Raw genomic sequence first — 27,734 nt, 5'->3', positions numbered from 1 at the left:
ATTAACTCAGACAAGAAACCCTCGTCCCCTTCGTATTACCCATTCACTCTCCCTCCATCGAACCCCACGCTAGATTAATATTAAGGTCAACAATACATCACTGTTGGCTGCCCCTCCACCAAATCAATATGAGCAAATAACAGAACAGGACAGGACAGCACAGCACATACCACGACTAATGAACCAGAACGGGAACATGTGCAAACTGGGGATAGATCAAGAAATAAAATGAGAGAAAGAGGGGGGGGGGGGGGGGGGGGAGAGAGGGAGGGAGGAGAAAATTATAGAAAAAACAAGAATATTGATTATGAAAGAGAAAACTGTCAAAGGGTTGTAAAATTTTATTTTACTGAAGAATAATTCACATACATGTACTGTACATTTTCAAAACACCCCACCACATCTACAATTAAGTAATTTTAAAAATAACACATGATCTACCTAATGATGCCGTACAATCATTTTGTTGTCAGGTAAAACAACCTTTCCCAGAATGCCTAGCGTAAGAATTTAACAGTGTTTACGAGTGTAGGCCTGTGTTTAAAGAAACCGTCCCTAGTGCAATATAATTTCTGCTTTTGGGGTTTTGGGGGTTGTTTTTTTTTGGGGGGGGGGGGGGGTGTTGTTTTTTAATTTATTTTATTTAGTTATTTTTTTAACCGTTGCTTAGAACTTCTTACTTATATTATCAATTATGGTTTTTTGGTCGTCTTGGTGTTTGTAGTAGATACACATTTTATTTAAATCGAAAAAGGGAACTAGGGTCAGTGACTTCAAGGCTGGGTTCGGGTTTCTTTAAATTTCTAATCTAAAATATTGGGGCAATGGGAAATACTCGGTGAACCCTATAGGGATCTGGATTTTTTAAACACGATAGTGAACGAATTTTTGTGGTTTCATGTTACTCGTTTTTATCCCTCCAACCCAGACGCCCTCTAACCCCCCCCCCCCCCCAAAAAAAAAAAAAAAAAAAAAAAAAGAACCCCCCCCCCCCCAAAAAAAAAAACCCCACCCATACAAAATACAAGTTGAGTGGTTATTGACAAATAAATTACAAACACATTTACCTTAAAACGTTGTTGCCAGTCATGAATTTATAAACATTAAAATAATAATTTAAAAAAAATTCGGCTAGGTACGTGTTCTTACCCACCCACCAAAAACGAAAACCCGAACATATCCCCCCCCTACACACACACACACACGCGCACATCATGAATAAAACTACACATACGGTACATTTAACGTGCTTGTGTTATCTAACTTTCCAAGCACGCCTGTTGTAGACAAGATCCGAAGATCTGTCCTGACAAAGAAAATGTCAATATCACGAAAATACTTTTCTTTTTGTTTTTAAATATATACCTCCACCATTGTCTTCTCACACACATTTTTTTTTTTATTAATTAAAGACCTTCGTCGTGAATAAAAACAATACTTTCAACATGCTAAAGTAACATACTTTTTTTTAAGTACGCCTGGCGTTAGTACAAGCTATGAAGATGTCCTAACAAAAGAAAATACCAACATTGGCAACAACATAGAAGAAATTAAATTGTGTTTTGTTTACTTCCACCGTTCTCTGCGCGCACTACCACCCACACCCACACACTCATTCAACTGTCTGGGCGTCATGTCCCATGAAAAAAGGTTAACAGACGAAAACCTAGCATTGAATAAATAGGTTTCAGATCAGATCTTACTGTCTGCTCTGCCATATTTTTATTAGTGGACCTGAGCAAATCCAACGTAATTTTGTGTCTAGACGACCTTCCTTTCAACTAATCAAACGACTTCACGCACAAATCTACCGTAAGCCTTCGGTCACAGAAGGCCCATCTCGACACAAAATGGCGTTGGCTAGTTGCAGATATTAGAAATGAAATGAAATAAAACAATTTTTTTACATCTCAAGCATTTTGAACTACAACTATAATTTGATGTTTAACACACTTATTATGACATAATATAAGAGAGTTAGCGACAAAAAACCCTGTTGCACTCATACAGGCCACTCCCAACAAAATAGCAGCAAGGGATCTTTTTATATGCACCCCCACCCCATAATTACAGCACTTACCATGGACTTGAATGCACCAGTCGTAGAGCACTAGTTACAAGAAAGAAAATATCTGGCGTCCACAAAGAGCATTCAGTCATCTGACTCATCGCATCACAGACAAAGTGCTCTACTACTGAGAAACATCCCACCTTACTCGTACTAACGAAAAAACACGGGAGAGAGGATAGTAAGATAAGACTGCCATTAAAGGAACATACTGGTGTATATATATATATATATATATATATATATATATATATATATATATATATATACATTTTTATGGTTACTCATACTGAGCCGCTAAACTGAAGAGTCACGCACATTTTTAGGCACTTTCAAAAATCCGACTTTGCGAAGATATCTAACAATGAAAGGGGTAGCCGTCAGTGTGATGCCAATTCGGACAGGAGCAAAAACTTTGTGAACTGCATAGGCCACTACGAAGGTCCCGGCACCGGCTGCTAAACTGGACTGCAGAAACGATTCGGCTACGCCCAGTTTCTGCATCGCCCCAACAACATCAAGCCCACTGAAAGATAGAGAAAAGAAGAAAACATGATAAATAATAAGATAAGAATGCAACATAGATGTAGCATTAGTAGTAGTAGTAGTTGTTGTTGTTGTTGCTGTTATTATTATAGTAGTAGTAGGAGTAGTAGTAGTAGTGGTGGTGGTGGTGAAAGTAGTAGTCGTAAAACTAATAACAGTGTAACTAGTAATGATATTAGGAGCAGAGCAACAATTGCAGTAGTAGTAACTTAGTAGTAGTAGTAGTGGTGGTGGTGATAGTGGTTGTAGTAGTGGTAGTAGTAGTGGTGATGGTAGCAGTAGTTGTGGTGGTGTTACTACTACTACTGGTAGTAGCAGCAGCAGCTGTTGTTCTAGTAGTAGTTGTAGTAACATTAGCAGTAGTAGTAGTATATGACTTAGTAGTAGTAGTGGTTGTGGTGGGCGAGTAATTATATAGTAGTTGTAGTAGTAGTTGTTGTTTTAGCAGCAGAAGCAGCAGCAGTAGTAGTAGTAGTAGTAGTAGATGAGTAGTTATATAATAGTAAGAGCAATAGTAATAGTAGGAGCAATAGTAATAATAGCAGTAAAGCTCTATTTAGTTGCTGTACAATTGCATGAATAGTGTACGCCGTGCCATGCAAATACAGCAATAATGTACAGGAAACATACTACAGTGACAGTACCAAAAACACAGAAACAGAAAAAAAATAGTTGCAGTATAATAGCAGAAGTTACACTATACAGTTATATATATATATATATATATATATATATATATATATTTTAATTATGACTCATATTAACATGTAATATTTGGTTGGGTTTTTAAAATGGTAATTCTTAACTTCTTACTGTTGTCCTATTACATACACGACAGAAGTTACTGTATTTAAGAACATGCTAAGTTTAACGTGTTGTATAACTGTAGAGCAAGTGTATTTGCATAAAAAAAAAACAGGGATTTGTTTTTTTGCTTTTTTTTTTGCTTTTTTTTTGTGGGTTAATGGTTACCTTGGGTTGTTCAAAATCAAGTTTCAACATAATATGTCTTCGATTACTAGTCGTTTTAATTTAACATTTGATCTTGGTAAATAACATTTGGACAGCTGGATCCTTGGAATTTAGTGCAACGAATCAAGTACGACCATATCGGTCTACAAAGGTCAATAATATCTTTACAAATTGACCTTCATGAGGTGTCCTTTTTATTGAGATCAATACGTGTACTTATGTTCAGAAGTACGTTTTATAAACAGGTGGTTGTTCTACAAAGTGCCCTCATTAGCAAGTATCGTCCCCAGTATTGATTAAACGTGGGCGGCCGACACACCTTACACTAATCTACATCAGCACTTCATATCATGGGACTCTAAAACGTGCTAACCTTATTATCAGACCTCCAGTAAGAATTGCACCACTTGCTATTATTTATTGTAACACATTCACTGGACACTGACCCTGCCAAGAGCGGCTACAAACACGCTGGGATTTATGGCACGCCGTGTCATTTAAATAATGTATTTACAAATCCTCCATAAATCAACAGGTCTATATAAATCGTGCACTGAACGCAATAGAATTATGGATCGAATATTGTAAAATCCAATCGCTATATTCAGACAAAATAAGAAACACTTTTTTTTTCAGTATATTAATCAGCAACCAAATCTAATACATCTCATTTAGCAAGTAGTAGTACTAATTTTCGATCATGTATTAAATTCAATGAAATTATGGACTATATAAATCTGCAACCAAACCTAACACACGGATAACATAACTATTGTATTTATAAATCATAACGCAACAATGTCACCTAACACACGGATAACATAACTATTGTATTTATAAATCATAACGCAACAATGTCCTGGCAAATCCTTAAAGCCGCACACCCTAGTTCCATCCAGCGAAAATAAATTATAATTTGGTTAATCTACAAACCTGTAACACACTTAGATCACGTTTTTATCAAATGGAGTGAAAAAGCAGGTTTTATATCGATAAATACCATGGGAATCCCCATGTTCCAATTGCTTGAAATAATTTTGAAAGTTAGTATTCTGATGTCACCGGTAGAAGCACAACAATGCCTACGTCACGACAAATTTCACAGACTTGGGGTGCGTTCGTTTCACCTCTCCTGGACATGTTCCAACTGTTCTGTCCTGATTGTATCCCCTCTCCAGATATTGTAAGACTTAGCAAAATTATTGGTTTTAAGGGTTTGTAACGTTTTGTATTGAGACACTTACTTGTCTGAACTTTATTGTTACTGAAAATGTTCACGAACTGTGAAGAAAAATCTCACAAATGAACAACAACAAATCGGATGTTGATTGCGCGAACCGTGCACGAGAAAACAAACCGAACCAAAATGATAACGGTCACGTGATATACCAACGTCTGTGACATTAAAAATAGATTGGACCTCGCTTGCTTAACGGTTTTTTCTCGACAACACGTTTTGTGAAAAAATGCAAAAAATGCATTTCGTGGTTTTACAAACATCAGGATTACCAAAAAGCACTTCAGGTGAATGGAAATGTGTATTCTAAATAATAAAATGTAAGTAAAGTGCAATTTTATTTGTGAAAAATGGGGTTTAATAGCGAAAAACAACGCCGTAATGGTTAACAAATAAACGTAACTAGGGTGTGTCCCTTTAATATAAACAACGAATAAATCTTAAGACATAATATATAAATCCTGACTAAACAACCAACTGCCAAGTCCACCTATATCATACCCAGTATCTAAACCTGTGACCCAGAAAGTGAAGGATTTATGTAACATATATACAATCACTCACAAGGCGAAGTTCAGTCAGTTCCGATTCCATCAATAAGATCACCAGACTCGGATCCAAGAGGTGCGAACACCTCACTCCACAATGGGGCCCCAATATTCAGTGTTTTATACATAAATATCTATAAAGAAAATCATGTTGACGTCCCTATTGGCAGAATAAAAAACATTGTATACTTGCTGAATTCGAACCTATTGCATCAAAAATGAATGTTTAATTAACTTTACTTAAGACTGTCAAAAACTACGTTTAAAGACAATGAAATATTTAGTATTCAGCAATTAATGAATTGCAACTTGGATTGTGATGCATTCAAAATCTATATTGATGAAGTTAGAACCTACTGCACCGATTAGCATCGACAGCAGAATTTAACAGGAACAGAGTACATCACCCAAATGTTGTCACCAGTTAAATTCAGATGGAAGCCCCTGAGCAAATATAAAGTAACTGCATAACCAGAATACAAGTTGGGCAAGTTGGACATATACAACAAAAACACGAACGTAACATGCAATAGCGAACCATAAGACGCTGAAGAATCAATATTGCAACAACCCAAAAAACAACAAAAAAAAACAAAACACACCACCAGAACGTGTACAGGCGTTGAAACGACGAGCTAGTAATACCTTGAGACGGCCAAATAGAACCCTCCTAACGACGCCAGCGACAAACCAACATGAAAAACAATGACCGTCGCTCCGTACTCTTTAACAGCTCGTTTCAACTTCTGTGTTTGAGTGAGCTGAGTGTCTTGTGTGTTGTGAGTATCATCAGTGTGCTTGGTACGCACCTTTGGGTCTTGCGACGACCTCCGGGATCGAGCCGAAGTGGAGAAATCCCTCTTCTGCCCGTGCTCCTTGAAGACCTTCCGGAGGAGCATGTCATGCTCGGCGAACATGTCCTGCAGCGACTTCTTCCCACTCTGGATGCCCTGCAGCTCGTCGATGCATTCCATCAGGCCGAACTCGTGGCACTTCTCCAGCCACAGCTTGAACTGGTCGCAGTCGCTGCCCTGGATGCCCTGCGTGCACGGCGAGTGGAAGTCGAGCATGTAGTCGTCTTCGTCGACGCCCTTGATGTAGTGTCCCTCGGCGTCAGTGTGGTGCGCCACCGCTTCCTTGTACTTCTTGGTGATCTCAACGATCAGATTCTCTTGCTCCTCCAGCACCTGCTTCAGAGTCTTCCGCCCAGACTGGAGGCCCTGCAGCTGGTCCTCGCAGTTCTCCAAGCCGTACTTGCGACACTTCTCGATCCATGACAGGAACACGGCGCAGTCCTCGCCCTGCACACCTTGGGGAGACGGACCAGATCCTATTTCGTGATCCCGTGGCTGGGTCGCAATGCCCCGGATCGGCACCAAATTCCATCTCGCAATACCTGTTAAAAAACACAAAACAAAACCCACAAGTTTAAAACATAAAAAAGAAATAATTTAGATACTGGATGTCATTGTTTTCAAATATATTATAGTTGAAAATTAATTGCCTATATGTAATTCATTGTTACGGCCATGTAAAAATAATTATTATAAAACATTTCTCTTTTTGTTTTTCTTCTTTTTTTTTTCTTTTTTTTTGGGGGGGGGGGAGGTTTGGGGTTCATGTGTGTGTGTGTGTGTGTGTGTGTGTGTGTGTGTGTGTGTGTGTGTGTGTGTGTGTGTGTGTGTGTGTGTGTGATAAAAGTGAAAAAGGAACTACACACCACGGTTAACATTTTCAACATGTCTTATAAAGGAAAACAAAAGACATTCAGCTTGTCGCTTTGACTGCTATTTTGATACTATACCATACTCATGTGTAGTCCAAAAATGGGTTTATAATGTAAGTTTTATGATCATCATTCATATATTTTGTTTTGTGTATTTGCGTGTATTTGCGAAACAGAACTGAAATTAAAATCACCGTAAGCAAAATAAATCCAGAAAACTAAGCAGGCTCTTAATAATAGAGAGAGCTCAGTAAGGAACACTTTTGGGGGATTCTTGAAAGAATTTAATCAAAAGTTAAAGTTTGTTTGATTTATTAATCACCGGCTAATGGATGTCAAACATATTTTCATTAGTAGCAAGGGTTCTTTTGTATGCACCATCCCACAGACAGGATAGTACATATCAAGACTTTTGATATACGGTAAACCTGACGTGATGCACTGGTTTTAACTACAATTAATCCAATGAGCCCACCGATGGGGATCAATCATAGACTGAACGCTCATCAAGCGAGTGTTTTACCACTGCGCTACATCCCGCACCCAATTTCATCAAAGAGCAAGACCAGGGAGTTTTTGGATAGTACTAAAATGTTAAAATTTCCAGGAACGTCAAAGGATTTTCCTTTTACAGGAAGATGGATGCTGCATTCGCCATTCTAACCGTAGCAGGATAAAGCCGATATCTTAAGACAGTAACCTATATATTCCCTATATACACCATTACTTAAATTCAACGTACATTTATTTTATTTTTAGCTATGATACATGTACATGATTTAAAGGTGCGGTGTACATCTGCGATTTACAGAGAGGTACAGGACTGCTGATCTATGGAGTACAGAAACTGTATAATTGTGTTGCACGGGATACTTCAAGTTACTAGTATTCATACTTTGAACAGACATTCTTCATAATGGGGTGAGACATAGCCCAGTGGTAAAGCGTTCGCTTGATACGCGGTCGGTCTAGGATCGACCCCCGTCGGTGGACCCATTGGGCTATTTCTCGTTTCAGCCAGTGCTCCACAACTAGTGTAACAAAGGCCGTGGTATGTCTGTGGGATGGTGCATATAATCTGCTAATCGAAAAGAGTTGCCCATGAAGTGGCGACAGCGGGTTTCCTCTCTCAATATCTGTTTCTGACGTCATATAACCGTATATAAAATGTGTTGTGTGCGTCGTTAAAACATTTCTTTCCTTCCTTCTTCATAATGTTCAATCGTCTACTACAGGATTCTAAAATTCACGCTAAATGTCTTTGCGCGTATAGCGCGAAAATTAAGTTCCCGCGAATATAAAGTATTTACAGTATATATGGTTTAATGCGACACTATGGGCTGTAGGGGTGGTACATTAAAGCCTTTTCAAAATCATGTTCATACAACTATTTCTATTAACGTCATTCGTTCACGTTTTCATAAATGAAAATAATGTACCACTGTATTCATAACCAGAGATATTTGTACATAACATACCCTGATTCTGTTTGATAAAATACAAATATCAAAACTGTGACGGTTATCGATTGTTCATACTATCACTATAATCGGATATTGCAGCTCACATTCGGCGTTCTTGAACTGCTGGTTAATAGCGCTTTGTCAGTTACACGGAAGAGTTGCAGGATGAGATAATGTCACAGTATGCCGACTAGTCTATGTACGTCAGTTTCATTACAACCAATCAGACGACTGACCTCCTGTGACCTATACATTTTTAAATACCATTTAACAAAAGACAAGCACGTGTTGTTGTGGTGGCTGTTAGTGTTCCAATGAATAAAATGTATTATATCTATCAATCTGTCTCGCCCGAAGTGCTTCGCAGGATTGAACCACCTCGGTTGATCCATTCAACTAACTGGGGGTTTTCTCGTTCCAATCAGTGCATTTCAACTGGTCAAAGACCGTGGTATGTGCTTTCCTGTCTGTGGGAAAGTGCATATAAAAGATCCCTTGCTACTAATGGAAAAAATCATAGTGGGTTTCCTCTCTAAGACTATCTGTCAGAATTACCAAATGTTTGACATCCAATAGTCGATTATTAATTAATTAATGTGCTCTAGTGGTGTCGTTAAACAAAATAAACTTCAAACTATCACCAAGCTAGTACACCTACGGAATCATTTGATAACGACAACTCCCGAAACATCCCTGAAATAAGACCGGTTACTGGAAGAACTGTACGCAATTGGGTACATGATCACAACATTCGTGCGCCACTGTTACAATAGGTTGTCCTGATCGGGCAGAATGTAGCCCAGTGGTAAAGCGCTTGTCTGAAGCGCCGTCGGTTTAGGGTCGATCCCTGTTGGTGGGCCCAATGGGCTAGTTCTCGTTCCAGCCAGTGCACCACAACTGGTATATTAAAGGCCGTTGTATGTGCTATCCTGTCTGTGGAATGTTACATATAAAAGATCACTTACTACTTATAAAAAAAAATGTAACAGGTTTCTTCTCTAAGATTATATGTCGGAATTACCAAATGTTTGACATCCAATAGCCGATGATTAATAAATCAATGTGTTCTAGTGGTGTCATTACACAATACAAAGTTTTAAACTTGCCCTGTTATGTCATCGATGACGGGCCAAGGATGGTGTAGACTACATTTTAGGTTAAGACGTCATGACTGGTTCACCGTACGGTACGTTTAATAGATTCATGTATTGCAAACAAAAGTTTTTGATTTATTTTAAAATATAAGTATTACTGAGATTTTAATGATGCACAGGAACTTTTTTTTCGTTAGCATATATACCGGAATGTATATAGTATGTGCTCAAGGGTCATTAGACCTAATGCAACTATTTTACCAAATGAGCTTCAACATATATATACATATATACATACATACATACATACATACATACATATACACACAGTGGCGTAGGAAGGTGCCAAAAATTGGGGGACACACTTTTATATTTACACACTTCTACACTATTATAAGGCAAATATAAAGCAATATATCTGAAAAGTGGGGGGCACATGCCTACACCAGTGACGTTTTACTCTAACCCACTGTAACTATACTGTCGTTTACAAGATATCTGCAAAGCTTCATGTAAACAGACGTGTGTTGCTAAATATCGGCTAAGCTGCTTTATGAAGTTAAACCTCATTTAATCAATATTGTGTAAAGTACGTCCGTTCCCTTTTTTCAACTACCGTATGTCCTCATTCTGTCCAATTACCTTTTGCATTTATCAATCTACGACCTACTTGTACACGACTGAAAACAAATTACGAGAATAAAATAAATGGATTTTTGACGTGATATTGATCAGGATGAAATGGGAAAAGGGGAAGTAATAAAGTACGTCTCGTGTGAAGATGACATGCGTCTGTCGACAAAAATCACCCGTCTAGGTTTACAGATTAAAGTCGCAAAGTCTCACTGTCCTACGTATTATGGACTCAATTAATCACACGATTATGTGGTTTAGACATTTAACAAAATAAAATCTGTCTTTCTGTAGTCAGTAATAACATTTCCTATAGCTGGAGGCTTTTGAAAGTTTTAGTGTTAGACACTCAGAGACCAATCTGCATTAATATGACACTCAATTGTACTATTTTGAGCTCATTTTATTTCCGTGTATTTATATTTTTTCTGACAATCTCGAACAGCTGTGGTTGAAACTAGTACAACTAGTTTTGTTCGCTTTCACAACCAGCTGGTTTCAATTCATGTTGACAAGTCTTGCTTTATTTGTTTAGTCCAAGAGAGCATTTCATCAGGGTTTTTGAACTAGTGGTTTGGTTAAGAAATGCTGGGGTGGGCAAAAAAATAAAAAAATAAAAAATAAAAATAGCCAGGATTTTATATTGGGTGAGGGCACAACACTGTCTCAGTCTGTGAGATGTGTTATGGGGCGTCAAGCAAATATATTAAGGTGGGGAAAACAGAGGTGCGATTGGGGAGATGGCTTCCTTAAGTTACACCTACGGGAATGAATGAAGGAATTTTTTATAACGATGTGGGTGTGGGTAATTTGTGGTATGCTGCCATCAAAGACCTGTTTAAGCATACCTGTCGTGGGCACAACCTCGGACTTCGCTAGAGAGTTCTATCCATGACAGGCTTTATAACGACGCACTAAACACATTTTAATTAGGGTAATATGGCGTCAAACATATGGTTATGAACCACAGAAAATGAGAGAGGAAATCTACCAACGCCACGTAATGAGCTACTCTTTCCGATTAGCAGCAAGGGGTCTTTTATATGCAGCATCCCATAGACAGGATAGTGCATGCTACGGCCTTTGTTACACAGGTTGTGGAGCACTGGTTAGAACGAAAAATAGCCCAATGGGCTCACTGACGGGGGTCGATACTAGACCGACCGCACATCGGGCGAGCGTTTTACCACTGGTCTATGTCACGTCTACGCCAATGGGAACGGGGGGGGGGGGGGGGGGGGGTAATCAGCGGTGGATAATAAGCATTCATAGTATAGTGGTTAAGTTTGGAACGAACTTGATTTGTAGCTTAATTCTCTTTTTAATTCAAAATGTGTGCAGAGCACAGTGAACAGGTGCAAAGTCAGACAAAGCCCGGTAGCTGAGGCATATGCCCCGTGACGTGTTCAAGAGACCCAGCACTTGCGAACAATGTGAATGGTACAATCGTCTTCAATCACATAAATCCATTTAAATTTAGGCGCAAAAACCAGTCTAGCGATCCACTGCAACCGTTCACCTTCCTAAACATGCCTCCGGTCAGCTTGCTTAAACCTTAATTGGAGGAGATATAAGTAACTGTGGCGGGTCTAAGGGAGGTCCCATTGGCCCTCACCTGACCCCCCCCCCCCCCCCCCCCCCCGACCCCCACTAAATTTTGCGACAAGTTATATTATATATTTTTTTAAACCAAATCATTTTTTACGTTGGATAATTCGAGGAATCCCTTCGGCAACGTTTGTGGCCTTGGACTACATGTCATTGGAGCACCTTCTAAATGGATTTCCTGGATCCTTCACCGACTGGTGAAATCACAAGTATTAAGCTAAGCAGAGAGGTGGTCTCAGGTGTGTTCAATATCAAACTTGGTGTTATAGTCTGTTTCATATTACATATGTTTTGCAGTAAAATTGTAAATAAATCTCATATTTCTATCTATAACAGGTCATTTATTGTCATTTTAGGTATCGGTTGTCTGAATACCATAACAGGTCAAGATAATACTGACACATTTTTATGCTTTTTATTCCAGGGTTATCAATTATGACTTGCATAAATTATGCAGATCATTCATCGGTCTGCACCAGTTCACCCCCAAAACTCCATGTCTGTCGCAAGGTTTATTCTCGGGCGAGATAATAAATAAACTGATGTGTGTAGGTTTGAACCAAGTAAACTCTGAATCGGAGGCGTGGAGTGGCGAATGCAGAGGGGTATTGTCTGCGTATGAATCACAACTCGTACTACTTGCGCTATTATCGCACGAATGACTAGCTTACACAACAGACAGGAACAAAACGCATACCAATCCGATCTCGCACGGAAATACTTCGCAATATATATTATCCTTGTATATACACAGTGAAACCTGTCTAAAACGGACCCTGAACAAACCGAAATCCTGCCAAAGCCGTCTAAGCTTCATGGTGCCAAAATAAGGCGACCCTCTAAACACTGGATCTGGTCTACATCGGATAGATATTAGTCCGATCGCGTGATCCGGTTTAGACAGGTTTCATTGTACATGTACTACTTTTGGAGAATGAAAGTAACGATTTTCGTTAAACCTGTTGAACTAAAGTTAAAGTTTCTTTTCTTTAACGATACCACTAGAGCACATTGATTTATTAATCATCTACTATTGGATGTCAAACATTTGATAATTATGACATATAGACTTGGAGAGGAAACCCGCTATATTTTTTGATAGTAGCAAAGCTCAATGGCTTTCCTCTATAAGACTGTCAAAAATTACCAAATATATAACATCCAGTAGCCGATCATTAATAAATCAATGTGCTCTAGTGGTGTCGTTAAGCAAAACAAACTTCCGACTCGTTGAATACTGCAGGTGCCTGTTTTAAACGTAACCTCTTTTCCCTAGAAAATGAATGAATGAATGAATGTTTAACGACACCCCAGCACAAAAATACATCGGCTATTCGGTGTCAAACTATGGTAATGCAAACAAATAAGGTGATGATCAACATCAACAAAAAAATTCAAGATTTAAATAAAAACAGTGTAAAGAACTGTGCAAAAATACAAATATCACAGATAGATACTGACTTTTACTAAAAATTTCAATTTGTGCTGTATTGGCCATTCTCAAAGAAAATGTTACACCCCTGCACCACGGTGAGGAGTTGGACGGAGTTGACGTCACTTCGCCCCAAGATATACCACCGGACGTCACATAAATGAAACAAAATGGCTGCCCCCAGTTAGCAGGAATAATCATGTTTTTTTATTAACTCTAAAATTACATGTTTTTCATTTGTTAAAGTGTCAGTATGAGTTGGTGGTCCGGGTATGCATCTTTCCAACACATAAGGTTCTTGTTTGAGTTGACCGTCCCTTTAAGCAGTAGTGTAACTAGTTCAAACTAGAATGGTTATATTCCTAATAAGCTTTGCGTCTTTAATGAACTTTCTCACTCTCCGTTTCCTGTTCCCAGTCGGAACCCATCATAATGTATTAGCTTCACAACACACCGCGTGTACCACATTTGTTTAATCTGTTTGAATCCAATAGCCGATGAATAATTAAGCAATGTGTTCTAGTGGTGTCGTTAAACAAACAAACTTCTTTTTTAATCCGAGCAGACAGTGGTAGTTAACGCAATATTAGTCTTTATGTCACTTTCGGGCAAGCTTACGTGAGCAAAATCAACCACAGTCATAAGATGGCTGCCTCCAGTTAGCAGGAATATTCGAGGGGTTTTAGGGGGATTGTTTTGGGTTGTTTTTGTTTGTTATTACTAATACTAAAATTACGTGTGTGTGTGTGTGTGTGTGTTGTGTATGTATGTGTGTGCGCGCGTGTGTTTGTGTGCGTGCGCGCGTGTGACAGGGCACAAAATGTTTACATTATATTTGGATAACTGAAATTGTTTTGGCGAACGATTTTCTAACCAAATTCGCTAAATTATAATACAAAAGATCCTTTGCTGTTAATCAAAAAGAGTTACAGTGGCGGTAGCCGTTTTACTCTCTACTTGTCTGTATGGCCTTAACCATATAACCGTTAATAAAATGTGTTGAGTGCGTCGTTAAATAAAACTGTTTCTGCCAGAAAGAAAGTTTTGGGTATGGCGCTATGGAATAGACCTCTTTCACATTCCACTGCGCATGTGCCCGTTGCGGGGTAACTCGAGGATGCAAACCGCGAACTCACGCGAGATCTCGCAAAAATAGACCTGTGGACAAGTTGGGGGGGGGGGGGGGGGGGGGGGGGGGGGGCATAGATAATGGGAGGCCACTGAATAGGAATGTGAATATCTCTATGATTAATTATTCTATCAGTAAGGAACCCGAAAATTGTGTTGACATCCAACAAGACTTATTGGAGGAATTTCTGAATTATTGCTAATCACGAAATAAAAAATATTTTGTTGTTAACGTCCGACAAACCATCGGTTCGGATTCGTACGCAATAAATATCGCATATAGGCTGAAATAATATTAATGTGTGCGCGCGTGTATGTATGCAGATATTTATTGTATTTAACCATTTAAATATTTATAAAGTATTATACAGATAAATACATTCAGGATTCTTGTCGGGATTTCTTTTCACCAAGTTATTTAAAATTGTGTTCGGTATTTGGAATAAAATTAAATGATACATATGAAAGTTGAGCTATGGTATAAAACATTAGAATCAGGCCCGTAGGATCGATATCTGGAGTTGGGGGAGGGGAGGGGGCACAATCTGTAGTGGAGGGACCATATTTTAAACCGGGTTTATAAAAGTGGGGCTATAGTCTCCCCCCAACCCTCCGACCTCTTGGTTGCTACCGACCTGAGAATGGTCAGAAATGTAACTGTATTGCATATACAGCTATTTAAATTCGAAGCAAGATTATTTAACATAAGAAAGATTAGACTAGCCGACAGTTTGATAATATAGCTACAAACTCAGGATGGTATCTTTATTATAAACTCATGAGGGTTTATTATGCGCAGTCATAAGGCAAAAAAAAAAAAAAAGTTTGTTTCAGGTAACATGGCCAAAAAAAGTAGGGTAGGTAGGTAGGATTTCTTTTCTTATTTTTTTTTTTTAGTGCATAGAAAGGTTACCCTACCTTAAATGTGTTTGCCAGAGAAAAACTCAGTCTCAAGATGAAAGACATGAAGGCAAGTGTCTGAAAAATCTTAGTTTACTCTGCAGCCAGAGAGAAATAAAAACAATCTCACTGTCAATGTCAGTTTTAAGTTTCACATGCCATTTTCAAAAGACAGGAAAACAAAAAAAGTTCAAACTATTCCTTTCACCAATAAAAGTCAGTAGATGACTGCACAGAAACTTCACAGCTTTGTCCAGTTTTGTCAGAGGATGACTGCACAAATTTGTCCAAGTTGGTCAATAGATGTTTGCACAAAAAGTTCACAGATTTATCCAGTCAGTAGATGACTGCACAAAAACTTCACAGATTTGTCCAACTTGTATTGGAAATAACAAAACAATACTAATTTTGTGTGCAATTTACAAATCAATCAGCTTAGAAAGTAATAACTTGTAGTAAATTTCATAGTAATAAAAAAGGCGTTCCTAGCCCGAGTACTCAGACTGTAATAGATCTAGACGGACATTTGGACATAAATAATGAGAGCGTGTTTATGTTCAAATGTCCGTCTAGTTCTCTTACAGTCAGAGTACTCGGGCTAAGGCGTTCCCTGTGGGACGGACTTATAGTTTTAATGTTTATTAGCCTATTGAACGGACCCATGCTAAAATCACTCAAATTAATGTATTCCCAATTAACTGAAACACTGAAATAAATGTGAACTGTTTAATGTTTGTGGTTATTCTTGAATATTCCATTTATTTAATTATTACCCATGCTCAGCAGTTGATAGGCCTATCTACATCATTTGCATAGGAAGTGGCATCGATGGTTTATATATTAATTTTATACGTGTGTCTGTGTGCCCACCCACCCCACTTTTTGATATCTTCCTACAGGCTACACCCGTGTATATTAACAAATTCTGGGTACTAGGCCTAAGCAGTAGCCAACAACGAAAATTGTACCACGTCTTCTTCAAATGACCTTCACCTTTGCATGTGGAAAAAACGCAACGACTTGTAGTCTGTGCATGTGGTGTTTTGTTGAGATCGCATGTTGTTGTTTTTGGAAAATAAACCTACAATGTATGAGATGACTGGAGTTACAATAATACGATATATTTTCCTCTATAGGCCTACAGTATTTAGCAGTTTGTAATAAAAGCCGTTTAATCGCCACACACGTTACCGTACTGTCATGCGATCTCGTGTGTCACCAATTACCGTGGTACCTAATAAGAGCACGTGTTATTAACAGTGTTCTACACTCGGTTTTATAATTTACTCTTCTTTGGCTAGTGGACAAACAAAATTTACTAGCCAAGCTTAAAATGTTACTCGCCACAGTGCGACACTACTCATTTTGTATCATTTATGAATGTATTGTAAGTATGGATTGTTTTCGCCAAATTACTAAAATCAACGATGAGTTCCGAATTGTACCGACAATTAATACGGAATTCACAGTGATCAATCGGACAACTTCGTAAATAGTGAAATGTTCCGACTGCACAATGATGTCAACAAATTTCATTTGTTTTCACTGCTAGGCAAATAATTTAATACTTGGACGTTTTTGGAGTCAGTCGCCAGATGGCGACGATAATAAATTCAATCGGTCGCCACGCCAACATTTTGGTCGCATTGGCGACCATTTTGGTCGCAACGTAGAACACTGGTTAATGATTCCAATTTCAAACAAATTAGTTATGCTCATATCCATTCAACGTCCAGGCATGTCTAGTCTGGGTCCAGTCTGGGTCCAGTCTCTAACAACGCCAGTGATTGAGTCCAGGGCACGGCGTAAGAAGGTGCCAAAAAGTGGGGTGGGGGTGTATAAAAAACATCGCTGCTCCCCCCCCCCCCCCCCCCAACCTCCATTTAACACACACTGACGTGTAAGAGTTATCCTACTTGAGTACTTCTGTCGTCTGCTTTGTCGATCCGCGACCACAACTTCTCTGTGTGCTTCCCCCACCCCACCCCACCACCCCACCCCAGCAGAAAACGATCCCTACACACAGGATTGAGAGTTCAGCTCAAATGGAAAAAAAAAATCGGATTTTACATATAAAAGTTCTTGTCCCCAAATGACCGGGATAACGTAACAAGAACGTCTGTCTGAGGTTCCATTTGCTGAAAGTTCGATTCTCCTCAGTGGGCCCGTTTGATTATTTCCCGTCCCAACCAATGATCCATCAAAGGACGTCGTGTATGCTATCCTGTTTGTGGGATGTGAGAAGTATGTCATGTATCATTTATTATAAATACATTGGTACGACTGAAAACAAACGGTTTCTTGTCGTGGCTCTGTGACCAGGCCATTTTACATGCATGCCATAACTTATGCAACTTGTTAACGTATATTTCGCAACAAAAGTTCGTGTATTATTCTCGAGTGTAACCGGTGCCATCTCATTGTTTGGCAAGGGGTTCTATATATACTAGTATATATAAAAGTTATTAGAATGAAATGTATTGGATAAATATATAAAAAGATAGAATTTCACGTTTTAATGGAATAAGCGCCTTTCACCCGTAACGGGTTCATCAGTTCCATATACATGACGTTAAAGTCTAGATTTTAAGGTTTATAAGCACGGGGCCGTATCAAAATATAGGACTTCTCCCTACTAGTGGAGTGGCTTAGCTCCAAATTTTGATGAAATCGTGACACGCTGGTCCAAAGCACCAAATTTGGTATACTTGTCAGTTAGGTCATACAAAAACATTATTTGATGAGGTGCCCGACTTACGACCCCCGGAACAGTATTTTTCAAGATGGCCGCCATCAACATTATCAGAAATAACCCTTTTCACCATAACTTTGAAATTAAAGGTCTTAAAGAAGTGGAACCACTGTCTATATCTACTATTTGAATGGTGTTACTGGTTTTATTGGATAATCCTTTTACCGAGAAATCACAGGTGGTCATGTCTCTTGATAGTTATGACTGTGTGGACTGTAGTAAGCACCTTCCACAACATGGAAAACCTTGGAAACGAAAAGTACAAAGTTTGTTAAGAAGGTTTTGGTTTAAAGAAATCAATCCATCCACGAACCAATTAAAAGAAATAACATCCTGATCTTCAAGAAACCCACTGCTAAAAGAAAAGCAAAGACCAAACAACAAATGGAAGACATTAAGAGTGACTATAGCCTCTTCAGCCAGTAGTTCATTTCCTGTCAAGTGTGTGATGGAAACTTGGAAGAGTTCTCTATGCATGAAAACCACCCATGGCCTCCATCTCTAAGCGACCATGGCAAACTTCGATTACCAAGTTGCAACTCCAACCTACTGGATCTTTTGTACTCCAAAAGGCCGAAAGCTCCGTCTAGCTTTGATGTCAAAGTATCTGACGGCCCAGCAGTGGTGCATTCACTTTCATTTGGAGATGCTTCAACATTTGGCCAGTACAGCAAGGGGATCTTCAGACACTGGGCCTATCGTCAACTTCATAACTGTAAGCGTATTGATGTTGTATGGGATGTCTACAAGACCGACAGTCTAAAGGAGGCCACACGTGAAAAAAGAGGCAAGGGTGTCCAGAAGAAGGTTTCTGCACAGACAAAGCTACCAAAGGACTTTGGTGCTTTTCTACATAACTCAACCAATAAAGAAGAATTGTTTGCTCTACTCACTGAAGATATAGGCGCCACTGATTTTCCACCAGACAAAGCAGTCTGTGTTACCTCTGGTCACTCAGTTGTGACAAAGGGCAGCAGTGAGCCGATGCCAGAATCTGACCAGGAAGAGGCAGATACCAGAATATGTCTACATGTTGCAGATGCTGCACAAAACGGAGAAAGAATTATTATGGTCAGCACTGTAGACACAGATGTGGTCGTTATTCTTATTGGCATTTATTTCCAACTGGCAAAAGTTGCACCCTGATATTCAATTTTGGGTAACATTTGGCAAAGCAAGAACTTCCACTACTTTCATATCAATTCCATTTGCTCTGAGCTTGGAAAACACCGATGCTGTGCTCTTCCATTCTTCCATGCCTTTACTGGATCTGATACGACCTCTCAGTGTTTTGGAAAGGCCAAGAAAAGATGCTGGGAAGCTTGGATGTCATTTCCACCTGTGACAGAGGCATTCACTTATCCTAATGTGAACCCATTTGATCCAATGAGTATCATTTCTCGACACTTTGAAGTCATAGAGAACTTTACATGCATTTTGTATGATAGTTCATCACGCATAAGAACTGTAAATGCCACCAACTCAGGCTTCTTTGACCGAACACATAAATCGAAGTGTGTATCAGGCTAGTATCTGGTTAAGATGCTTGGAATCTGAGCAGAACCTTCCTAGTCCAGAGAGGTTTGGTTGGGTTAAAAAGAACAGCCATTGGGAGCCAATTTGGATCACACAACTAGAAGTATTAAACATTTACAAGCAGCTGATCAAGTGTGGATGCAAGGCAGAACCTATTTGTAAAAGGAAATGTGTTTGCAGAACAGCAGGACTCAAATGCACCGCATTGTGCCACTGCAGAGGACTTTGTACTGACTGAAGTAATATAAGTGCTGATTCAAATAACCAATAATATGAATATCTCACGAAATGACATTGAATTATAAGTTTCAGACAATAGTTTCCTATATCCTTCACATTTGAAGAACATTTTGCGTCTTACTGTTCATTCCATGGGTGGCCATCTTGGAATATGGACAAATATGATTTTAATCACAGTAAATCTATTACTATCACATATTATGTAATAATAGGTATATATTTTGTTTGTATGTCAAACTTTTAGTATAGTGTTGAAGTTACAGTGAAACGGGTAATTTTTAATAATGGCGGAGGCAGCCATTTGGAATATGATCAACTATAATATCAGCCTATTTAAAATCAGTATTAACACACAGATTGACCCTGAAATAATAGGTATAGACATTGGTTCCACATTTATACGGTTAATAATTTAAAAGTTATGTTGAAAAGGGTGATTTTTTATAATGGCGGTGGCGGCCATCTTGGAATATCGATAAATATGATTTTAATCACTATGGAACCAATAACACCATTCAAGTAGTAGATATAGACACTGGTTCCACTTCTTTAAGTACTGCAGTTTAAAAGTTATGGTGACAAAACCTATTTCTGATAATGGTGATGGCGGCCATCTTGAAAAATACTAATCCGTGGGTCGTAGGTCGGGCACCTCATCGAATTATGTTTTTGTATAGCCTAACTGTCAAGTATACCAAATTTGGTGCTTTGGACCAGCGTATCACGATTTTTTTGCTAAGTCACCGGACTATAGGCCTACTTGTAAATGTGTATCAAAGTGCTGATGGTATCGCTAACGATCTCGACCAATGTTCTCAGGTACAAAATACAAAATAGTAACCAAACACTATTGTACATACAGATATATGTTTACTTCAAACTGATCTTCATGTAAAGAAGAAGATGTCATCTTCTAAATTCTTCAAAACAAACAACGCAAACAGCATGTCAACCTTTACTTCCGCGTTTACATGTGATGTCAAACATTGATCCGCGTTTACTCGGTTTCTGACGTCATATGCGTGGTTGTAAGTTTTTGCGTGAGAGCTCATATATACTCTTCAAAAGAAGAAACGCAAAACCACATTGTCGTAACATTTGGAGAATTGATTTAATTATTGAATGGTGAGTCCGATAATTACCAAATGTTGCAGGATTGTTCACAATTCACTCTAGTCCATTGTGAGTAAGTGATAGGACACACCACCAAGGTCAAGGTCATCTGGAGTCAATACCGGGTGTGGCCTCCGCGTGTGTTGACAACTGCCTGGCACCGCCTGCCCATTGAAGCAACCAGAGTACGGATGACGTCCCGGGGGATGGTGGCCCACTCGGCCTGCAAGGCTGCTGCCAGCTCGGGCAGGGTCTGGGGCTGTGGTTGTCGCTGTCGGAGGCGTCGGTCCAACTCGTCCCATAGATGCTCAATTGGGTTCAAATCCGGTGATATCGATGGCCAAGGAAGGACATTAATGTTGTTGTTCTGTAGGAAAGCCGTTGTGAGACGTGCTGTGTGAGGTCTGGCGTTGTCATGTTGGAACACTGCGTTGGCGTTGGCCATAACTGGAACGATGTGTGGCCGGAGGATCTGGTCAATGTAGCCCTGTGCATTCAGGTTGCCCTGCACGTGGACCAGGTTAGTTCTGCCAGTGTGTGAGATGGCTGCCCACACCATGCCACTACCCCCGCCGAATCTGTCCACTTCCTGCACGCAGTTTGCCGCATAACGTTCACCACGACGCCTATACACGCGACATCTTCCATCATGACGTCGGAGCAGAAATCGGGACTCGTCACTGAACCACACCTGTCTCCATCGCAGTTGAGGCCATTGTCGATGAATCTGGCACCACTGCAGTCGGAGTCGACGGTGTTGTGGTGTTAAGATGACACCTCGAACTGGACGTCTGGCACGAATTCCTACCTCACGTAGGCGGTTCCGTACGGTCTGGTCGGATATCCTGCGCAAACCTGGTATTGCTGCGGCTGTGGAGGTGGCAGTAGTCAATCGTTCCCGAAGGTGGCGTACCCGGATGTAGCGGTCCTGCCCGGGGGTAGTGACCCGTGGTCGACCGGATCTAGGGAGGTCACGTGTTGATCCATGTTGCTGGTAACGGTCCCACAGTCTGGAGATGGTGCTTGGGGACGCATGGAATGCCCTGGCAACGGCCGTTCTGGATTCGCCTGCGTCTAGTCGGCCGATGGCATTGTTTCTCTGCGGTTCACTGAGACGTGGCATGTCCTGGATTGTCAACTGTCGGCCAGATACAGAGGCCAGGCAAGCGAACACCCTGCACTTTTATACTGTCGGTGTTCATGTTGCACGTGCAGACAACGCACGTGCAGTGGTGACATGGTTTGCACGTGGCTGCGTTTTTGCGAATATTCACATTTTGGAACTTTATTGTACAGTAGCTGCGTTTTATCGAATGTAACCGTGGGAATGTGTTTGGGACATGCAATGACCTTATATTCACAAAGCATGAACCGGTAGGAAACATAAAATCGGAGTTATAAACCATTTGTACCCTTTTGCGTTTCTTTTTTTGAAGAGTATATGTTTTAAAACTTCATAAATATCAGATATTATATCAAGTGAAGTTGTATGTATCTGATATAAATGATAGTGAAAATAAAATAATAAATAAAATAAGATAAATAAATAAATAAATAAGTAAATAAATACATAAATAATTTGTGGAGACATGTAACACTGATTAGTAGTTTTACGATTGTCTTTTTTTAATGAAACGATAAGGGGAAAATAGAGCTGTGATAAAGGTCTATGTGAGTTAGGGGTTTTGTTAGGGTTTTTTAAGGGGATGGGGAGGCATATTTTATTAAATTTTAAATACTGATACATGTGGAGAATTAAACATCACTGGAAATCCGCGGGAGTATTTAACTATAATTCTAATTGTTAAAAGTAAAAAAAAAAGTTAATTTTATTGTATGAATCTTTTAATTTTGCATTGTTAAAATACCCTTGACAGGCGGCTCCAGAGACTTCATCTAAGTTAATGTTTCACTGCTTTTGGTCTTAAACCATTCCGATGTAAACTTTAGTAGACCGTTTTTCGCAGCCATTTTAACATCTTATACGAAATATGTACGTTAGTCGCTAGAGATTCACAGCTCCTACGAAGCTACTCACGACGCTCATGACAACTGTCGATCATGCCCCCCAATGCTCCTCAAGACCCACCCACCCCACCTCCGTCTTCGGGCCCGATGACGATTTCAAACAAGCCATAATAAACATGAGGACACTGACCTATTCTGTACCCGCTGGTAAGAGCCAATTTAATATATTCATATCTGTGCCGTGTGTTCGCGGTAACAGTACATTCATGTTTAGTCGAGCGACTATCCCATGGTGCGTCAGATTTGTTAAATGCAGGTGGCTGGTAAAAGAGACAAGTCCTGAGTTGTGCTGCCATTGTAACTTCTAGGGCATTTTAAATAACTAAAATTACATATTACATATACTGAGAGAAAGAAAGAAGGGTACACTTTGTACTGGAAACAAAAATATTAATTCACTACTAGTTAGGCTTTCTGCCAGAAAATAATTTAAGGGTACGTAATAAAAACAAAACAGACCAAAAGTGCCTCTAGTTGGACCAAGGTGGTTATGGGTTTGAAATCTTTTGAAAATGTACCTAATTGCATGCCAGGTTTTCTGTCAGAAAATAATTTAAGGGTACGTAATGGGGGAGGGGGGGAACCCAGATCATAAGTGCTCCTACAAGGTGGTTATGGCTTTGAATTCTTTTGAAATTGGACTGCATTTCATGTAAATTGACAAACCAAATAGCTGCTCTACAATCTCTATAAAAATCATAAAATGTATCAATTAATGTGCCAGATTTTAGGGTACGTAATTTTACCCTCCGTACATTCTGGCAGAAAACCTACTGGTAGCTTCGTAGTGTTTGTATAAAATACAAAGATGCGATATGGATTGACTGTCAGTAGTATGGGACTAACTGCCAGTAACACAGTCGACTTCATGACTATGGGTGAAGATTGTGGTTGTAGTCACTCGTTGACAGCCAGTGCACCACGACTGACTGGCCTCAAAGGCAGTGGTATGTGCTACCCTGTCTGTGGGATGGTGCATACAGAAGATCTATTGCTACTAATGGAACATTTTCAGCTACTACAAACACCAGAATGACCAGAATCACATAACAGGTACCAAGCTTCGTAGGAAGGTTATCTGGAGGGGAAGAATTTCTAGTGAGTGGTTCACAACCTCTAGTGGAGGGGTGGTGGGGGTATAAATCATAGTTTTACCTGTGTACATGTTTAAGTAACTCTCCACCATTGCACTGCACTATTGTATATACATGTACAGGTATATATTAATTTATATGTTCAATACTGTTTTTATGTCATTAAGCTGTAAACTTAACGCAATAAAGAACTTGAAACTTCATTTATATTAGTAGGATAAACAAACCGTACATTTTCGTCCTCACCCACCCGGATCACAGGGCCTGGATAGAGACACTGATATTCTAAATAAGAATTAAAATATATTTGTTTAGTAATAAAGATTTGTTCGTCGAAAATACCTTAAAATGGCAGAACACTGAAGTGTCTTATTAAAAGAAGTCAGTTTACCCTAGTGTTGGAAATCGGATGGGATTTTGTGACCGACTGATCGTTAGTCTGCACCAACCGATCAATAATTGATTAATATTTAATTAAGTATATACGTTTGGCGTAACTATATCGTCTACCCTTTCGTATCATAGCTCTATGCCTGGCCATGAATATTCATTAATTTAATTTACATATCAATTATATTTGTCATCTTCGCCGTATAATGAAACATTTGTATTTAGAAAGACTTTAATATCATAGGCATACACCTGTTAGCCGATTTGAAAACCACAAAAGTGGGGATAATAAATATTGTTTAAACTAATTCCGAGTGATATTTTCAAACATTTTTTTAAAATGCTGCGTCATTTTATATTTTTATTTTCATAACACAAACCATTTCAACAGAATGACAGCTCACTTATTTTCTCTGTGGGTTCATTTTTTGTCATGTCCTTTTTTTGTAACGCGAGTAATCGATGTTTACGCATTCACAGTATGAAAACTAATTAATATATATCCTTTTTCTTTTTTTTAATAATATACATTGATTATTTAACTAATAAAATGTAATAAAGAAAACAAGTGTTGAATGTATAATTATTAATCCTGAGCAAATCAAAAGAATTAGTATGGTAAAAATGTAACGCGAGTAACCGTGGAATTGCCCATATATATATATATATATATATATATATATATATATATATATATATATATATGAATATCTATGAATATATAAAGGCAACGGGATAAACAACACAACTTTGATCGAGGGAGGGGGATGTTTAAAAGCAAAGGAGGGCTGCCCCGTATCCTGTCTTAGATAGTCAAAAATCAAACAGTGTTCCCATGGCGGGCGTGTTTAACACATTCGGTGCTATGCATATATATATTTAAACTGTAAGAGTAGGGTCAACCTACGTAGCAGCAATGGGTTTGTACTCCAGGGCCCCATTCCACGAAGCGATCTTAGCGCTAAGATCTTCATAAGTGTATAAGGTGGACATGCACTTAAGGTTATCTTAGATCGCTTCGTGGAACGGGGACCAGCAGACTCAGTAAAGACTACGTTAACCTACAGGTGTTTGACACCCAACCGTCAATGATTAACAATTTGCGCAAGTTCTGTTAAACAAGCATTCTTTTCTTTTAATGCAAATAACCAGTGCACGTCTTAAGACCAATGCGTGAAGACGGTCAGGTATACCCCTCTCTTAAGGTTTGTGTGGTACTGCATTGCTATGTTCACCGGGTCAGAATAACAACTGCATTAGATTGTGCATTAGTCGGTAATACGTATTATATCAACTAAGGTCAGTGTGTCAAGTCTCTGAAGAAAGAATTGAACTCGCAGTGCCACTGGAAGTTATGTGTTTGGGGAGCGGGGATCCACCCAGAATCATATTGTTACGTTCACATCATTTATCATTTAATTTGGAAAAGGATCAGAAACAGTGCACGAACGCGCGCACACGCACAGAGAGAGAGAGAGAGAGAGAGAGAGAGAGAGAGAGAGAGAGAGAGAGAGAGAGAGAGCGTTATTAATAAAATAATAATAATGATAATAATAATTATAATAAAACTATTAAACAAACAAACAAAAAAACACCACACAAAAAAACACCTTCAAAGAAAAATTGAACGACACCACACCAAAATTTTGAAGTACGGCTACTTGGTGTAAACGTGTATGGATTACTTCTAAAAAGTTGAAACACCCCCTTAAAGGTATCTTTTATTTGCATTTCACCATGGACAACACTGACCACGGCCTTGGATGTACCAGTCATGGAACACTGGTTGGGACGGGAGGAAAACTTAATCCATCGAGGACAGTAAATCCTTCAACCCATCGCACCTCGGGCACGTGCTCTACTAGTGAGCTACTCCCCGCCCTTCACCTTCATAAAGAACACACCCAAGTACATCTGTCCTTAAATGTACCCCACAGATTAACTAGGATCTTCCATTGCAACCCATTTCAAAACTATCCTCTGGCCTAACTCGCCAAGTAATAAATGCTGTGATTGTTTCGCTTTTTGTTTTCCCCAAATAATAATAATAATAATAATAATAATATATCAGTCTTTCTGCCAGAAAGAAATGTTTGAGTTTGGCGCTATGAAATTGAATGCAACCACAGTCGACTTGGGGTATGGGATGGGGGAGGGGGATGGGGGAGGGGGAGGGGGGGGGGGCTCCCAAAGAAATTGGGTTACGTTTAGGGCTAGGGTTAAGAAAACCATACAGGGAATGATAAGTTATTAATTTTGTCAAAAAGTTAACTTGAAAAAATTAAATTAAATATGGGTATGGCGCCATACCCGTTTTACCCTACCCCACCCCTCTTTGTAGCATGTTTGGTTGTTCGTTTTTGTTGTTGCTTTTATTTTGTATTTTGTTGGTTTATTTTTGTTTTTGTTTTTGGGGTTTTTGTGGGGAAGGAATGGATAATTGATCATTGTGCCACTTGTTTTTCCAAGTTAATTATTGGGGTTTTTATGTATGGTTTTTGTTTTAAAATAATAATAATAATAAATAATAATATAAAAAAAAAAAAAAAAATCTTTTGATCTTGAGGGAAGGGATGTCGGTGGCATCCATACAGGACATACTATTAAACTTACTACATTTGAAAAAAAATATTAAGTTATTTTAATGATTAACAGATTGATAAATTACCGGTATAAGCTTTGGAGAAAACTGACAAAGTTGCACTAATTCGGATGTAGGCTAACAAAGAAAAAGAAACATTACCTTGACCTTTCTGTTGGAGAAATACATCACGTACACTTGTAAACAGTGTCTGTAGCATCCGTCCGGCGTCAGCTGGAGAAGCATATGTCGCGGGTCTGTGTTTAGTAGAACCAATTCCATCTTCAATCGAATTTTTCCGACCACCCGTTCGGTCTACATAACAAATGTCCGTTAAGCAGGCCACGAAACCTCTAGTGTTGCTTATCGACTGTGGTCGTGAAAGACACGTCATGAGCTTGGACGTCGTTCCACACATATATCGCGACATTGTCAACGACGATGATGTTTTACATCTGAATATTATCGAAAAATACAATCTTTTAAAACAACGAGCTGGTGGCGTCACTAGTCTTAAAAAGTGGTGATTGACTTATGAAAGTCTTCCGGTGTTCTCACAATTTGTTACTCATGAAATTATATACATGGACCGTTTTCCCCAATTTACTCATTTCCGACGCAGTTTATTAAAAAGATACATGCCAT

At 39.1% G+C, this 27,734-nt stretch overlaps 1 protein-coding gene across 2 annotated transcripts; it reads right to left on the bottom strand.

The window, feature by feature from the left end:
* Positions 1-326: 326 nt before the first annotated feature.
* LOC121388945 lies at positions 327-27,734 on the bottom strand. 2 transcript variants are annotated; one of them, XM_041520491.1, is made up of 3 exons: positions 27,252-27,734; positions 6,017-6,767; positions 327-2,594 (listed from the first exon to the last, which is right to left on the bottom strand). In XM_041520491.1, the coding sequence occupies exons 1-3, from the start codon at positions 27,517-27,519 to the stop codon at positions 2,366-2,368; spliced, it is 1,248 nt and encodes a 415-aa protein (XP_041376425.1). In that variant the 5' UTR covers positions 27,520-27,734; the 3' UTR covers positions 327-2,365. The 2 variants fall into 2 exon arrangements, with proteins under 2 accessions (XP_041376425.1, XP_041376426.1); XM_041520492.1 differs by having other exon boundaries at positions 2,452-2,594; positions 6,181-6,767; positions 27,252-27,655.

Source organism: Gigantopelta aegis, chromosome 14, assembly GCF_016097555.1.
Source record: "Gigantopelta aegis isolate Gae_Host chromosome 14, Gae_host_genome, whole genome shotgun sequence".
NCBI classification, from domain to species: domain Eukaryota; kingdom Metazoa; phylum Mollusca; class Gastropoda; order Neomphalida; family Peltospiridae; genus Gigantopelta; species Gigantopelta aegis.
This window is presented reverse-complemented; position numbering and strand designations above follow the sequence as displayed.

Coding starts and splice junctions, on each gene's coding strand:
- LOC121388945 (XM_041520491.1), bottom strand. CDS start 27,519: ATGTCGCGATATATGTGTGGAACGACGTCCAAGCTCATGACGTGTCTT. Junction 6,768..27,251: donor TCTCCAACAGAAAGGTCAAG/GTAATGTTTCTT, acceptor GTTTTTTAACAG/GTATTGCGAGATGGAATTTG. Junction 2,595..6,016: donor TTCTATTTGGCCGTCTCAAG/GTATTACTAGCT, acceptor TCTATCTTTCAG/TGGGCTTGATGTTGTTGGGG.